The sequence below is a fragment of the Acinonyx jubatus genome, chromosome A2, assembly GCF_027475565.1.
Source record: "Acinonyx jubatus isolate Ajub_Pintada_27869175 chromosome A2, VMU_Ajub_asm_v1.0, whole genome shotgun sequence".
Taxonomy (NCBI): domain Eukaryota; kingdom Metazoa; phylum Chordata; class Mammalia; order Carnivora; family Felidae; genus Acinonyx; species Acinonyx jubatus.
In genome coordinates this window covers 144,251,667-144,266,248 of record NC_069383.1, presented here as the reverse complement: position 1 = coordinate 144,266,248, position 14,582 = coordinate 144,251,667, and the positions used below count along the sequence as shown (strand labels likewise).

General features: G+C 40.3%; 1 protein-coding gene across 2 annotated transcripts in view; it reads right to left on the bottom strand.

Moving 5' to 3' along the window:
• The window catches only part of DCP1A (decapping mRNA 1A), a 58,051-nt gene extending 48,466 nt beyond the window's left edge, over nucleotides 1–9,585 (bottom strand). The window contains exons 1-3 of one of the 2 annotated variants that reach the window (XM_015085271.3): nucleotides 9,346–9,585; nucleotides 7,281–7,321; nucleotides 5,040–5,167 (exon numbers count right to left, since the gene is read on the bottom strand). In XM_015085271.3, coding sequence (XP_014940757.2) covers nucleotides 5,040–5,167; nucleotides 7,281–7,321; nucleotides 9,346–9,540 — 364 coding nt within the window. In that variant the 5' untranslated portion in view covers nucleotides 9,541–9,585. The remainder of the gene's footprint in view (nucleotides 1–5,039; nucleotides 5,168–7,280; nucleotides 7,322–9,345) is intronic. The other variant, XM_027038965.2, reaches the window with a different exon arrangement.
• Between the last annotated feature and the right edge of the window lie 4,997 nt (nucleotides 9,586–14,582).

Genomic DNA, 14,582 nt, shown 5'->3' with positions numbered 1-14,582 from the left:
GCTACCTGTCACTTTATTTTACACATGTGACATTTACATCCATTAACGTCTCTGATCATTTCATTAACTAAAGTTCCTGGGAAGGTTTGGCTAATCCTGTTTGTTGTGTTCTACCTTTTACTGATTGTGAATTATCTCCCTGTAGATAATGCACACTCCTTGTGAATTATCTCCTTGTAGATAATTACTCCTTGTTAGTAATTTTAGACCAGGAGGCTTATCAATGAGCTCCCTGGGCAATCTGGTTGTCCCTCTAGAAGAATTTTGCATTTGCTTTTACCAGGTGTCCTAGGGTACTCACCAGCTGAGGATCAATTGTTATGTTAGTTTTTGGCCTGGGTAAGAAATTATACCAAATGAATGGTATAACCTGAACCCCAAATCCTGTATGAGAGAAGGCTCATGGCCACAATTTTCAGGGGGAGACATTTTCCCTCTAACCACCGCCCATACTGAGATAGATAAACTTGCCTTGTCCTCCTCTTTGGTTGGTGGGCTATCTTTCTGATTCATTAATATGTAGCGCATTAGGGGACCTGGCTGTATGTATATAAAGGTGTCTCAGCTCCACCTCTCCACCTGTGAGAGTTCATGGCCTTGTCTCCTGGCCCCGTGTCACTGTAATGGGGTCCTTACTGAAGGAGAGCTCCATACATAAGAAGCTCTAACAGCTGGCAGCCAGTGTCAGTTTATAAGCTCCTCACTTCAGCCCTCAGCTCTCACTCTGATGCTGGCCACTGAAATGTCCCCTATTCTCTTTTTGCCTAAGCTATGCATTTAATATTTTATACAGCAATTCTAAATGTTTGTAGGAGGAAGGTTTTCTGTCATGATACTGCTGGACAGGAGTTGAAGGAGATTTACTTTGATGTGCCTCTGCCATGGAACTCCTGGAAGTTCAGAGTCTCCAAAGAATGGTTTTACAATACAGTTGGTAACATGGATTCTCTTTACAAATGAGAAGAGAAGATTAGCAGATCAGTAGAAATGCATATTTACACAGCAAAAAAAACTATGTTTCTTCAACCAATCAAAAATAAAATTAAAACTATCATCAATGTTTTGGGGGCATCTGGGTGGCTCAGTCGGTTAAGCGTCTGACTTCGGTTCAGGTCATGATCTTACACTTTGTGAGCTCGAGCCCCGCGTCGGGCTCTGTGCTGACAGCTCAGAGCCTGGAGCCTGCTTTGGATTCTGTGTCTCTCTCTCTTTGTCCCTCCCCTGCTCACGCTCTGTCATTCTCTTTCTCAAAAATATATAAACATTAAAAAAAACTAAAAAAAAAACAAAAACAAACTATCATTAGTGTTTTTTAGGAAGAGGTGTCCACAAATAAAACACCTACCTCAATCCCAAGTTTTAGACAGGAGGGTGCTTTGCGTTCCAGTATACTGATCAAAATGAACACTGTGACCCACTGACCAGAACTGCTTCTGTTGAGAGCTTTAAAAAATTTGTACGTTCTAATATTTCTCATTTTTAACATGTATAGATTTTCAACTTATCATACCTCAGGCTGTCTGGTAATGGCCCCTATAACATCCGAAAATAATATCTGTAAAGACAAACAGAGTCTCCAGCTTGTCCTGGTGCCAGTTAGAAGGGATGTGAAGAAGGACACTACGGGCCTGGGTTATAAGAGAACCTGGATAATATTAAAATCCCTTACAACTCTTCCACTTTTTAAAAAGATCACTTGGCTTGGGTCCGAGATGGAGACACAGTCTATAATATTTTATATTTATAAGTGCCTGACAAAATACCTTCATGTATATGATGCTCTTTTAAGATAAGCAGGTCAGATCAGTGGTTTACATGATTTATTCAAGGTTACAGCCCGAAAATGGCAAAGCCTAGAATAGAATTCTTTTCCGAAAATTAAATTTCATGCCAAAAGAGTGTTACCATGGCAAAGCCACCCTCAGGGATATCTTCTGCAGCCTTTGTATCTAGGAATCACTTATAAATTTTAAAAAAGAATGACTAAATGAGAGGCATAAAAATCTAATCCAAATTCAGACATGGCACAACAAAAGGGTGTGTTTGGAGCATGCTTTACATCTCTTCTGTCCATTATGGTAGCCGCTAGCCACATATGATTACTTACATGCAAATTGGTTAAATTAAATAAACTAAAAAGGAAAAGAAAATGTCTTGGTAGCACCAGCCACACTTTGAATGCTCAACAGTAGTCACAGGTAGCTGGTGGCTGCTCTATGGGATAGGGATACAGAGCATTTCCATTATTCCCATTATTAGAGTTCTAGTTGACAGCCTTGCTCTAGAACGTGGATTGATGAAGTTAAGTAATTTTATTGTTGCAGCCATCCAGAAAGAACACGGGCTTTGATGATCTGAATTCTGCCTATGTCACTTACAAACTTGTGACTCTTGAGCAAGTTTCTTAACTTCTCTGGGACTCTTGTCTCCTCACTATAAGTCAGAAATAAGGTGTTAGGAACTACACCTTTGCTTAATCAATTACAGAATGTGCAGTCTTCCCAACCCTCGCCACAGCCTCATAGGGGTCTCATGACTGCCAAAAGGCCCTTTGATGAGTATAGAATATACTACTTCCAGAATATTCAACAGAATCACCAACCTAAACCCTTGGCTAGTGTAGGCATTTTCTCTGCAAGATTTTACCTTTTCCTTGTGGGGGTGGGGGTGGGGTGTTGTATAAATCAAAACTAAAAAATAAAACAAAACAAAACAATTTATTTAGAACTGGGAAAAATGAGAGCTCAGTTTTCTAGTAACTCCAAAAACTGACATGAGTGAAAGAAGCTGGATCTGAAGGTATAACGAGTGAAACGGGTCAGTGTTTTAGTGATATTTCCCACAAGACAATGCCAGAAGAGCAGGCACAGAATCAGGTATAATTACCTGTATACACAATCAGACACTAATTAACTTTTTGTTTAAAGAACAAATCCCTTAACAACTCAATAGCTTGCAGCCTTGACAAGACTGTTTTCCACATTTGAGACTAGGTAGACAAAACATAGACCCCAGAGAGGCCATCACACTCCCAGAATCACTTCACCCTGCCTTGTCACTTCTCCCTGATACAGCTGTTCCTTTAAATACCTTCCCCGAGCTCCTCTTGTAGACTGTTTCTAATACACCCACAGAGTTGTACTTGACCTTTTCAGGCCTTTCTCTAGTCTGAAAACAAGCTGATGTGCTCTTGCATTTCTAATTAGCAATACCAGAAACCATACAGCCCTTAGAAAATAATTCAGTGCCTCAACTAACTGGGGGATTGGACAACTTTGGTTAAGTGAGTTTTCTGTTCAACTAAGGAAACCTTTGTTTCAACTTCTTGTTGAAAATCTTTCTAGAATAAAATGCATTAGTGTACCTTTCTGCTTGAGAATATTCTAATTAACGTAATAAACACTCCTGACGATTTAAATTCTTACCATCACAACAAATTAATCTAGGATACTATAGTGGGGTTAAAGTTACAGCACATTTTTATGGTGACGTCAGGTTGTACTCCAGGTATCTGCTAGATGTGCACAAAAAAAGTCTGATCTACCTTTCCAGATAACCGAGGCTCTGATTAGTGAAATTCTGGTTAATCGTGATTTAATTCTATTTGTGCTATGCTGCACTTTCAACTCCACAGGAACCTTTGCTTGTGAAAGAAATACTATGATTCACATTAGGCTTATGCTAAATAGTTATGAAATCCATGGGTCTCTGATAATTTTCCAGACTACTTTCAAACTTTTGTTAGAAGCAATAGCTAGATTAAGTTTCCAGGTAGTAAGGAGCAGAATTAAGCCAATTTCCCTTAAAAAAAAAACCAAAAAACTGGATCTGTGTTTCGCTGTAGAATCTTCCCTTTAATAGAAAGTTCAGCACAAAGAAAGCTGCCATCTGAAGTAATTCTGCTGTTAACATTAGTTCCAGTATGTCCCCAGAAATTAAATCTCAGAGAGGAACTTTCTGGACAAATAGTTCACTGCAAAATCAAGAGACTCTATTTCACTCAGATACATAAAGTGAGCTGTGGAGAAGAGTTTGGGGCTTCTGTCTCTGAAACAACATCCTTTCTCACTCAGGGAATTAAAAGCTGCCTAATTTCCAGAGCTACTTCTATTTTACACTGAAGACATTCCTTCAATACTAGTTACCGCCCAGTCAAGTGAAATCCAAAGAGTAACTTGTCCTTTTTAAGTGAGAAGTAACATCTCTCTGGCAATCTCCTTGGATGATAGTGACAGTCGCTCTGCTACCACAACCAGGTCTGATCTACCTACACTCAGTGCCAAACACACTGCCTTTCTTCTGCCCTCAAACACTCATATCTTCAACACCCATACTGAAATACAGGAATTGAGGTTACTTTTTAGTATCTTACTTCTTGAAAGAGCTTTGTGGACTGTATGCAACCATTCTGAGGAGTCTGTAAAATGCCTGAAAGGTCTCTAGAAGTTGCTCTACAACTGAGTAGCTGCCACTTGCATCTGAGTCACAGCTGACTTAACTGCCTTCCGGCCGTACGTAGGTTACTGTATCATTAACAGTGAGTACAACAGCTAGTGGTCCAGAATTTGGACCCAGCAGACACTCAATAAACAGACTGAAAAATAACACTCCCAGGGCAAAAGACAGTACTTGCTTTAGGGATAGAAATATCAGTATCAGTCCCCATCCTGTATCTCTCAAACTAAGTTCCATTTCTGTTGTTCAGGGGCATGGACAGCCAATAATTGAATGTCACAACCAAAACAAAGGGTGAAACTTACTTTCATAAAACAAACAATAGGAATATAATGTAATGCTATTATATGGAATAGTTTATTTAAAACAATATAAATGTTACTGTATACAAAAGTGTATACTGTTTCAATTTTAGAAGCTCAATTTAAAAGGCTTGATCTTACTAAGAGACTCATTTATAACCATAAGAGCATAGATTATGTTTTTTATTATTAACTTGCAAATCCAAAAATAGTGTGATAGAAACTAAAGTCACTCAATTTTAATTGTAAACATATGAACCATAATAAGACAGATATACTTACAGCTTGCATTTCTATACAGAAGAAATGGTTCATGGAGCTGAAATTCCAAATCTTTATTCACTGGTTCAACCAGATTGTGCATATTCAGTCGATTCACAATGGTAAAACCATGGTAAGGTGAGGCTGACCTTAGATTTGACAAAAAAAAACAACAACAACAACAACAAAAACCAAACAACCCTGTAGTCACTGTTTAATTCACAGAAATGTTATCTACTTCTTTATTTCCATTTCAAAGAATAACTACATTATTGCATTACACAATATTGCTAGCACTTAAAATTGTAAAAAAAAATTTAAGACAGATCATATCCCTCCTCTTCTCAGAAGTTTCCAAGGGCTTAGTCCCTCAGACTGAAGGCCGATGGCCTTGCTAAGGCCACCAGGGCCTTGGCTGGTATGTGTCCTCCTTGCCTTCCTCTCCTCTGCCTCTTCCCTTGTTCTCTTGCTCCAGCCACACCGAGCTCTTCACTTTCCCTACAGGAGAGCACTTCTACCTAAAGACCCTTGCCTGGAACACTCGTCCCGAATCTAGTTATCTCACCCCCTGCAAGCTTCCCCTCAAATACCACTTTCTCAGTGACACTTACCTAAGAACTACTCTTTCTCAGGTTCCCAGCCTGCTCTCAAGTTCAATACCTCCAGCCCACCTCTTTTTTCCCATACCACTTATTATTTTTTATATTTACTGTCTTTCTCCACTAGAATGTAAACTCCACACAAATAGGGTTCTTGTCTTGTTTTTTTGCAGTTGTATCCCAAGATAGATAGCCAGTAGATGTTTAATAAACATTCGCTCAACAAAAATATCACTTATTTTAAATACGGTACAGACTTGGTTTTAGTATAGACTGTCAACCATAACAATCATGATTGTTTCTTACACCAAACAGGTCTTTCCACAGTTCTCCTGAGTTAGACAGAAAATGCCTCGAATCCTATAATAGCAAATGTCCTTGGTTCTCCTATCAGGGTGAGTCAGTTTATGACCCTTTAGACACTCCTCATATGTATACAACATTTCAGTTTCTCATTCATTTCTCTGTGTACATGGGAGAGATTTTAGAATACTACTCTATAGATTAGGAAATAAACTCAGAATGATTAAGGCTTTTGTCCAAAGTCACACAAATAATGTGACTAGAATTCAGCTTTAGGTTTTCTGACTCCAAATCCAGGCTTCTTCTAGACTAAGGTCTCTGCAAAGTGATATTCTGACACTGTGGCAGACCTTAATCCAAGGCACATAAAATATTCTCACATTTCCCAAATAGTTTGATTGGTTTCCTTTTGTTAGGATCAACACTGTGTAAGCCTCTATGAATATTATTAAACCAAATCATTTATTATACTAAACTTCATATTTTCTACAAACAGTGGATCTGTACTATTATGTAACAGTAAGGCCAGGAAAGTACTTTCCAAATATCATAGATACCGAGGCTCTAACTACAATGAGTTTCTAGAGATTTACATAGGTAATAAAGAATAATGAAGTAGGTGAAGGATAAAGGCCTTTTTTTTTTTTTTTAAAGGAGAAAGATGAAGGGCAGGAAACAAAGTGGCAAAGACTAAAGAGCTGCTATAGTTAATATGTAATATCAAAGCATTTACATACAAAGGAAAAAAAAAGCAGTGTATTTGGACAAGATCTCAAAGCCATACACCAGAATTTAGAGAATATTTGACAAATTCTTGTTAATTACCATCAATGGAGAAAGGCAATCCTTAAAAGATAACTCCTAATACAAAAAGGTGGGGAGGACCAGATGTCAGTAATAATTCCTGCTGAATCCCTCTGCTTTAGAAACCATGGGAAGGAACCTGCCCCAGTCAGAGCAAGACCTAAGGGAGATCCAGAAAAATAAGGACTCATGACTATCCTTTCCTGTCAGTTACAGTTAGGACACAAAAGTTGCCTAATAAAACAAAAGCTGTAGTTTGTAAACCAATCCTATTTTACATAATGACCTCTCAGAAAAGTTGAAAATATAAAGTGTGCAACTGAGTAATCCAGGCTTTCTAAATGACTCTCAAGCTAAAATTACACATTACTAGCTCTGAATCATAGGAAGGCTCAAAGAAGGGACATAACTTGGTTAGAATCTCACAGCTACAAATGGATGAATAGGGACAAGCAGGAAGGTTCCAAAGACAAACGTACAACAACGCTGAACTTTATAGGACACTATTCACCATTAGATTAAAAATAGACATGTATCATTTTTTTAAAAAGCTTACCTTCGATATACAAATAAGGTCCCTTCTATATCAGTCTTCTCCTATAATAGACAATGAGTCAATTAGTTTTTTTCCCCCATACTTCAACCCCAAATGGTCCTAATGGAGAAGAAATAATTCATGTTTAAAATGAGCTTATTTATTTTAAAATTACTCACTTGGGAACAGGTCAAGTAACTCTTTTACTCCACAAACTACTGTTACCAGTTTCTTTCTTATCCTTTCTATGCTATTAATGCATACTAATGTATACACAATGTTCAATACAGCAACATGTCTATTATCTGCAACATTTTTCTTTTTAAAATTAAAAAAAAATTTTAATGTTTATTTATTTTTGAGAGAGAGAGAGCAAGCAAATGGGGGAGAAGCAGAGAGAGAGGGAGACACAGAATCGGAAGCAGGCTCCAGGCTCTGAGCTGTCAGCACAGAGCCTGACTCGGGGCTCAAACTCATAGACCACGAGATCATGACCTGAACTGAAACCACTGGACGCTTAACAGGTGCCCCAAAACATTGATGATAGTTTTAATTTTATCTTTGGTTCATTGAAGCAAAATAGTTTGTGAGAAGTTACAACTCATTGTAAAATAACAAAGAAAAAGTTTTGCTTATGTTCTATGTGCCATTATCCAAATGAATGAATAACGGCGGCTTATTTTTCAATTCAGATTATGGCTTGCATTTCATATGTAAAGCAGGACTCCACAATTAAAATTCCACAACACTGAAAATCCGTGAAAAACTAGAAATAAAAGCTTGTTAGTCATAAGTTCCTGCCCCCAAGTCTTCACCATTTGTCTGCAATTCACAGCTCACAAATTTATATGCAGACCAAATAAAGTAAAATGATTCAGAACAATTCAAACTAAGGCAATGTCTAAAACAGCTACACTAAAAAAAAAAAAATTCTATAATTTTGTTCTTTTTGACTTTCCGTATCTCCTTCTCTTCCAGGAGGTAAAGGAAAGAAGATAAAGTAAAGCAAGAGGATTCTGAACACTTTCTTCATCTGAATTAAGTGTTTATAAATGTCAAATCATTCTTACAAAATTCTTGATTAAATATAACCAATGTTTCTGTTTTATACCTTAAAGAATATATTACAATATTTCAGAGCTTTGTTAGTATAAGCATTTCATTTCTTACTGAAATGTGAACATTAGTCATTTATGAACTCAATCCAACAAACATTTACAGATTATTTGACAAATGTAAAGCCTAAAGCTGAATGAGCAAATTACTGAGGGTCAATTACTAGAAAACTGGAAATTATATTACTTTTAAACAGGGGTTCACAAGTCAGAGAACAGATTGAATGTAACTTTTCAGACCCCCTCCCGTGCAAAAAAAGCCAAAAAGTACTTAGTCTGAAGGGAGCATTCAGAGGTGACATCACCAGCAGCACAGCTGGAACGAAACACATTTACAGGGTCTCTTTTCCAAAGGTTTCAAGGGAATCCAATTAACATGGAAGCCCTTTTCCTAAGTGCCTTGAAATCTTTTCCAAAACTCTGGAAACAGAGTGCAGTTAGATAAAAGCCGGATTTATCCCCACCACCTCCCTTCCAAGAATTGAAACTAATTGGATTTCAAGCTTTAAATCCAAATGACCTCTATGAAGGGGGCTCTTATTTACGTGCTTGTTAGGGGAGAGCACGGGTGTTTATAGATTATGTATATGTACTTTACCTAATAACCCTCACAGCTTCAAACGCAATCTTTCAGGTATCTTTCTGACCCCACCGTTCTCATCCTCCAACACATATGCAAAGAAGGCAGATCGCCCATGTCCCCGGACCCGACCCCATGGGACTGATCCTCCTGCAATCTTCCCCTCTATCGGCTTTTCCCTCGGGACGTCTTGGGCCTACTTCTCTCGCTCCTCTCTTCCAATCCTCGAAGCCCCTGACACCTTTCAGGGACCGGCCTGTCTCTTCTCCAGTCCCTGGCCTCTCCTCTGCCGCCCTGGCCTCCGGAATCTTCCCCAACCCAGGACAGTCCGCGCGGTCCCTTTAAGAGGCGGTGGCCGGGCGGGCGACCTCAGCGGCCTGGCCGCACTCACCCACTGGTTGGCCTTGGGGCAGAAGGTGTACAGAGCGACCTGGCCCGTGAGGTCTGCGATGCTGGTGATGTAGGGGTCGTGCTGCTTCAGGGCCGCAAGGCTCATCTCCTGCCCAGCTCGGCTCAGCGACTCCATCTTGAATTCCGGAGCGGAGCCCCTCCAGCGGGGGCGGAGTCGCTGGCAGGATGGTGCCATCCAGGCAAGGTTCCCCCAGCTGCGTCAGCACCCTCAACTTCCGCTTCTCCTCCGGGCCTCGCGGCGGGGCGGTACAACAGCTATTATGCTCCGCTGCGTCCACGGCCCGGGCGCCGGGTTCCGGGACCGTCGGGCTCCTAGGGTCCGGCGTGTCTTTGGCGGCCGAGCTTGCCGGCGGGGCGCAGGCGCATCCTGTACTCGGGTTAAAATGTCCTGTCGGCGGGATCGAGGCTGCCCTCGAGCTTTCTTCGGGCTCCTGCCGGACGAGGCAGCAGGCCGACGCGGGGGCAGCCTGCGCTTGAGGACGCGCAGGCCGGGCCGCGGAACGAAAAGCCGGCTGTGCCTGTGCGGCACTCCACAGGTCGTGGGGGGAAAGCACCGAGAAGCTGGGAGCAGGGAGGGCGGTACCCTGAAAGTTGCCCCAGGTCTCGGATCTCACTGGATCACTATCGCCAGCAATTTGGTGTTTTTCTGTAGGAAAATTTTGAGAAAAGCCAAACTAAGCCTCCTGTAACTACACAGGAATGTCTTGTGCAATTCACTTTTGCTCATTTTCCTCGTCTTGGTCTCATGTAACTCCTTCCATCCGGTCTTGGGAGGAGAGCACGAAGGCCTTGGTTTGTCCTATATCGATTAAAGCTCTAAAAAGATAAAGATAATACATTATTTTAGCAAACATCTGTTGGGCATTTTAACACATTTTGAAGAGTCAGGTACTAGCTAAAGAGTAAAACAAATAACGGAGACTATACGGAGCTCTGTTCACACCACTCAACTTGTTTAAAAATTTTTTTATTCTTACATTGAACAGATACCCCAATGGAATTGAATTTTTGAAAGGAAACAAAACAAAACAAAACAAAAAAACCCCGGGGTGCATGGGTGGCTCAGTTAAGCCTCGACTCTTGATTTCAGCTCAGGTCATGATCTCATGTTTCCTGAAACGGTGGTGGGGCCCTGGGCTGACAGCATGGAGCCTGCTTGGGACGCACTCACTCTCTCTCTCTCTCTCTCTCTCTCTCTCTCTCTCTCTCTCTCTCCTCTCTCTCTCTCTCTCTCCCCCCCTTACCCCACTCACACTCGTACTCAAAATAAATAAACTTAAAAAAAAAGCCCTGTAATATTTGTATTTATGATTTTACATTTGTGAATGGGAAGAGACTTCATGTCTTACATTCTTTGCAGTATCACGTGAGAAGCGTGTACAAAGGCAGACAGGAAGCGTGTCAGTCATTCACTGTTCCTTAAGTATCTGGAACTTTTAGGTGTGAGCTGGTGTCACAGGAGGGTCGGAGAGACGCTGGTCTTTGTCTCACGGAGTCGAATGAATCTTGTGGAAACAGCGAAGCGATAGTTTGAGGGAAAGTATAACGCTCTAAAGAGTGAGATGTGTCCCGGCTGGGTAGCTGCTGAAGAATTTTGTCCCTGACTTCTTATTGGGACCTTATCAGAAAGTTTGTGAGACTGCATGCATGGCACCTAGCCCAGGTAGGTCTGGAATACCTTCATCCTTTTTTTTTTTTTTTTTCTTCCAAACCTGGCCTTTTCTTCAGCCTCCCACTTGTAGCTGCAGTCTGCCTCCCTGAAGGTCCTTTATCTCTATCTGCCTAATGTTAACCCTTTCCCTTTTCACTGGTAGCCCCTCGGGAGCTTTAAAGACTGTTTAAGACAACTTCCTGGCTCCGGGAGAAACAAGTTGGACAATGTAAGGAAACTGGGACCAGGCTAGAGATGTTGCTCTTGAAACCCAGAGGATTTCACTCCATCTGGTCAGGAAAGTCTAGGAAGGCTTCATGGAGGAGATGATGTTTGCATTAGTGCTCCGGGGTGAGTAGGAGTTCACCAGAGAAGAAAGGCAAGGGCTCCCTTTCATTTTACAGTCTAATGGTGAGCTAGGGAAGGTGTGATCATCCTCATTTGACGGGTGATTTAATTGAAGCTGGATGGAGAAATCACTGGCTCAGTTCCACACTAGTCTGGGGGCATCTGGTATTAGAATCCAGAGACTCCTGCCTTCCCCCAGGGCTCCCTTCCTATACACCATGGCTACCTTTCTTCATCATTGAGAATGAGTCTTACTCCCACCTACTTTCAATAAAATAATTAAAAATCTGTGCCCTAATTTAAGAAATATATGTATTTTTTGAATAGATAATGCAAGCCCTTGGAATAAAATTCAAAGACACACCTGAAACTTAAGTGATTTTTTTCTCTTAAAAAATTATTACTTTATTGAGGTATAGTTGACACATAGCATTGTATTAGTTTCAAGTGTATGGTATACTAATTTGATATTTGTATACCTTGCAAAATGATTACCACAATAGTCCAGCTAACATCTGTCACCATGACTAGTTACAAATTTTTTTTTCTTGTGGTAAGAACTTTCAAGATCCCCTCTCCTAGCTACTTTCAAATATGTAACATAGTATTATTAACTATAATCATCATGCTGTACATTACATCCCCATGACTTATTCATTAATTTTTTTCTTACATAGATTTACCAATATTCAGATGGAAAATTGCTTCAAAAATGCATGTTTGCATGGCCCAAAACGTGTTAATGTTGACTGTAATGCTCTGTACAGTTCTCAAGATATATTAAGGACAATGTGAATACTTTGGAATTGAAACTCTTCCCCCTTTGCTTTGATGCATGGTTTTGCCTTGTGTTTGTGAACCAAACCTTAAGATCTTTCTTGTGTCTTAGACTACAGGCTAAGGGCAGTGACTGCATCTTTGTTGGGTCTCTAGTATTTAGTATTTATGCCCCTGGCATAGAGTAGATTCTCCATAAATATTCATGAGTGAATGCCATCTTCAAACCCAACGCCTATAAGGCCATGGAGGAGACTATTTGGAGAAGGGAGAGGTGGCTGGGCAGGTCAGAGATGGGAAAGTGTCTTCCTCTTCCCTGGAAGACCTGTCACTTTTGTGCTTCATGCATGTCAATTATTTTTTTTTATTTTTTTGTAATTTTTATAATTTACATCCAAATTAGTTAGCATATAGTGCAACAATGATTTCAGGAGTGGATTCCTTAGTGCACCTTACCCATTTAGCCCATCCCCCCCCCCACAACCCCTCCAGCAACCCTCAGTTTGTTCTCCATATTTATGAGTCTCTTCTGTTTTGTCCCCCTCCCTGTTTTCATATTATTTTTGTTTCCCTTCCCTTATGTTCATCTGTTTTGTCTCTTCAAGTCCTCATATGAGTGAAGTCATATGATTTTTGTCTTTCTCTAATTTCACTTAGCATAATGCCCTCCAGTTCCATCCACGTAGTTGCAAATGGCAAGATTTCATTCTTTTTGATTGCTGAGTAATACTCCACTGTGTATACATACCACATCTTCTTTATCCATTCATCCATTGAGGGACATTTGGTCTCTTTCCATACTTTGGCTATTATTGATAGGGCTGCTATAAACATGGGGGTGCACGTGTCCCTTCGAAACAGCACACCTGTATCCCGTGGATAAATGCCTAGTAGTGCCATTACTGGGTCGTAGGGTAGTTCTATTTTTAGTTTTTTGAGGAAACTCCATACTGTTTTCCAGAGTGGCTGCACCAGCTTGCATTCCCAAGTATTGACATTTGAACAATATTTGTTCTTCCTACCCAGGTGCATGGAATATTTTTCCATTTTTTGTGTCTTCTTCAATTTCTTTCATAAGCTTTCTATAGTTTTCAGTGTATAGATTTTTCACCTGTTTGGTTAGATTTAATCCTAGGTATTTTATGGTTTTTGCTATAATTGTAAATGGGATCGATTCCTTGATTTCTCTTTCTGTTGCTTCATTGTTGGTATATGGGAATGCAGCCGATTTCTCTGCATTGATTTTATATCCTGCGACTTTGCTGAATTCATGAATCAGTTCTAGCAGTTTTTTGGTGGAATCTTTTGGGTTTCCCATAGCTTTATGAAAGTATCCTAAAAGGTACTAGATGCTTTCTAGAATTGCATTTCTGATATGTGAACTAGTTTAGTCTGTCAGTTCTGGAGCAGACATACTAATGCTTTCAACCAGGGAGAAAGAAATCTCCATATGGGGTAATGTAACTGGAATAAAAACACATGGGATTAGCATACCATTTAGTTAATCTGTTTATTGTGCTTAACATGGTGTTCTTGATAATGTTCTTTGGGAGAAAGTTCTACATCCTTTGCCGTTACTTAACCCAATGGAACGTTTCAAATTAACCATAGCATAGCAGTGGTATAAACACTAGCAGTATATTCAAAACTGATACATACTGCTTCTCCATGGAACAGCAAAGTGCTTCATAGGTATACTTACAAACTCTCAAGATTGGTATATGGATGTAGATAATTGTTACGCATTTGTAAATGAAGGCATCCAAAGGTACAAGATGAGCTGATTTCCCTGAGGCAGAGATTGTACACTATTCACCAGCAGTCATTTTTATCCTTTTCTGTTGCCTTCCCCACACAGATAGGTTTAATTTCCCAAACTCTTTTAGCTTAGGTACAGCTCTCTGATCCAATTCTGACCAGTGGAATGTTGGCAGAAGTGATGTGTGGCTTCTCCAGGCCACAGCTTTAAGGAGCATGTTCCCCCTTGACTTGCTTTTCCCCTTTCTGTTGTCTGGGTGCAGGCAACTGTGGGACCATGAAGAATGGCAGAGACCTAAGATGAAAGGGGTTGGGACCCTGAATCACCACAAAGAGGAGAGGTGCTTGCTGTCCAGGGTATCCTTCTCAGACTGTTAGATGATTGAGTAGACTGTGTTGGGTTTGGGAGATTATGTACTTTGGGAGATTATGTACTTTTTTGTTACCTCGGTCTAGCCTATCCCAACTAATTGTACTGCTCCAGATTGTTCAGAAAGTCAGCAATAAAACTTCAGGCTTCTGAAGTGGAATTAAAATTAAGCATATGATTTACCAGAAGATTGCTTAGTGCTTTGACAATAAGTCAAGACTTTAAGAGAACTCCAGCCAGAGCTCTGCATTAGCAATCAGTTATAAGCACAAATTTGCAGAGTCACAAAGTGGCTAAAGACCAAAAATATTCT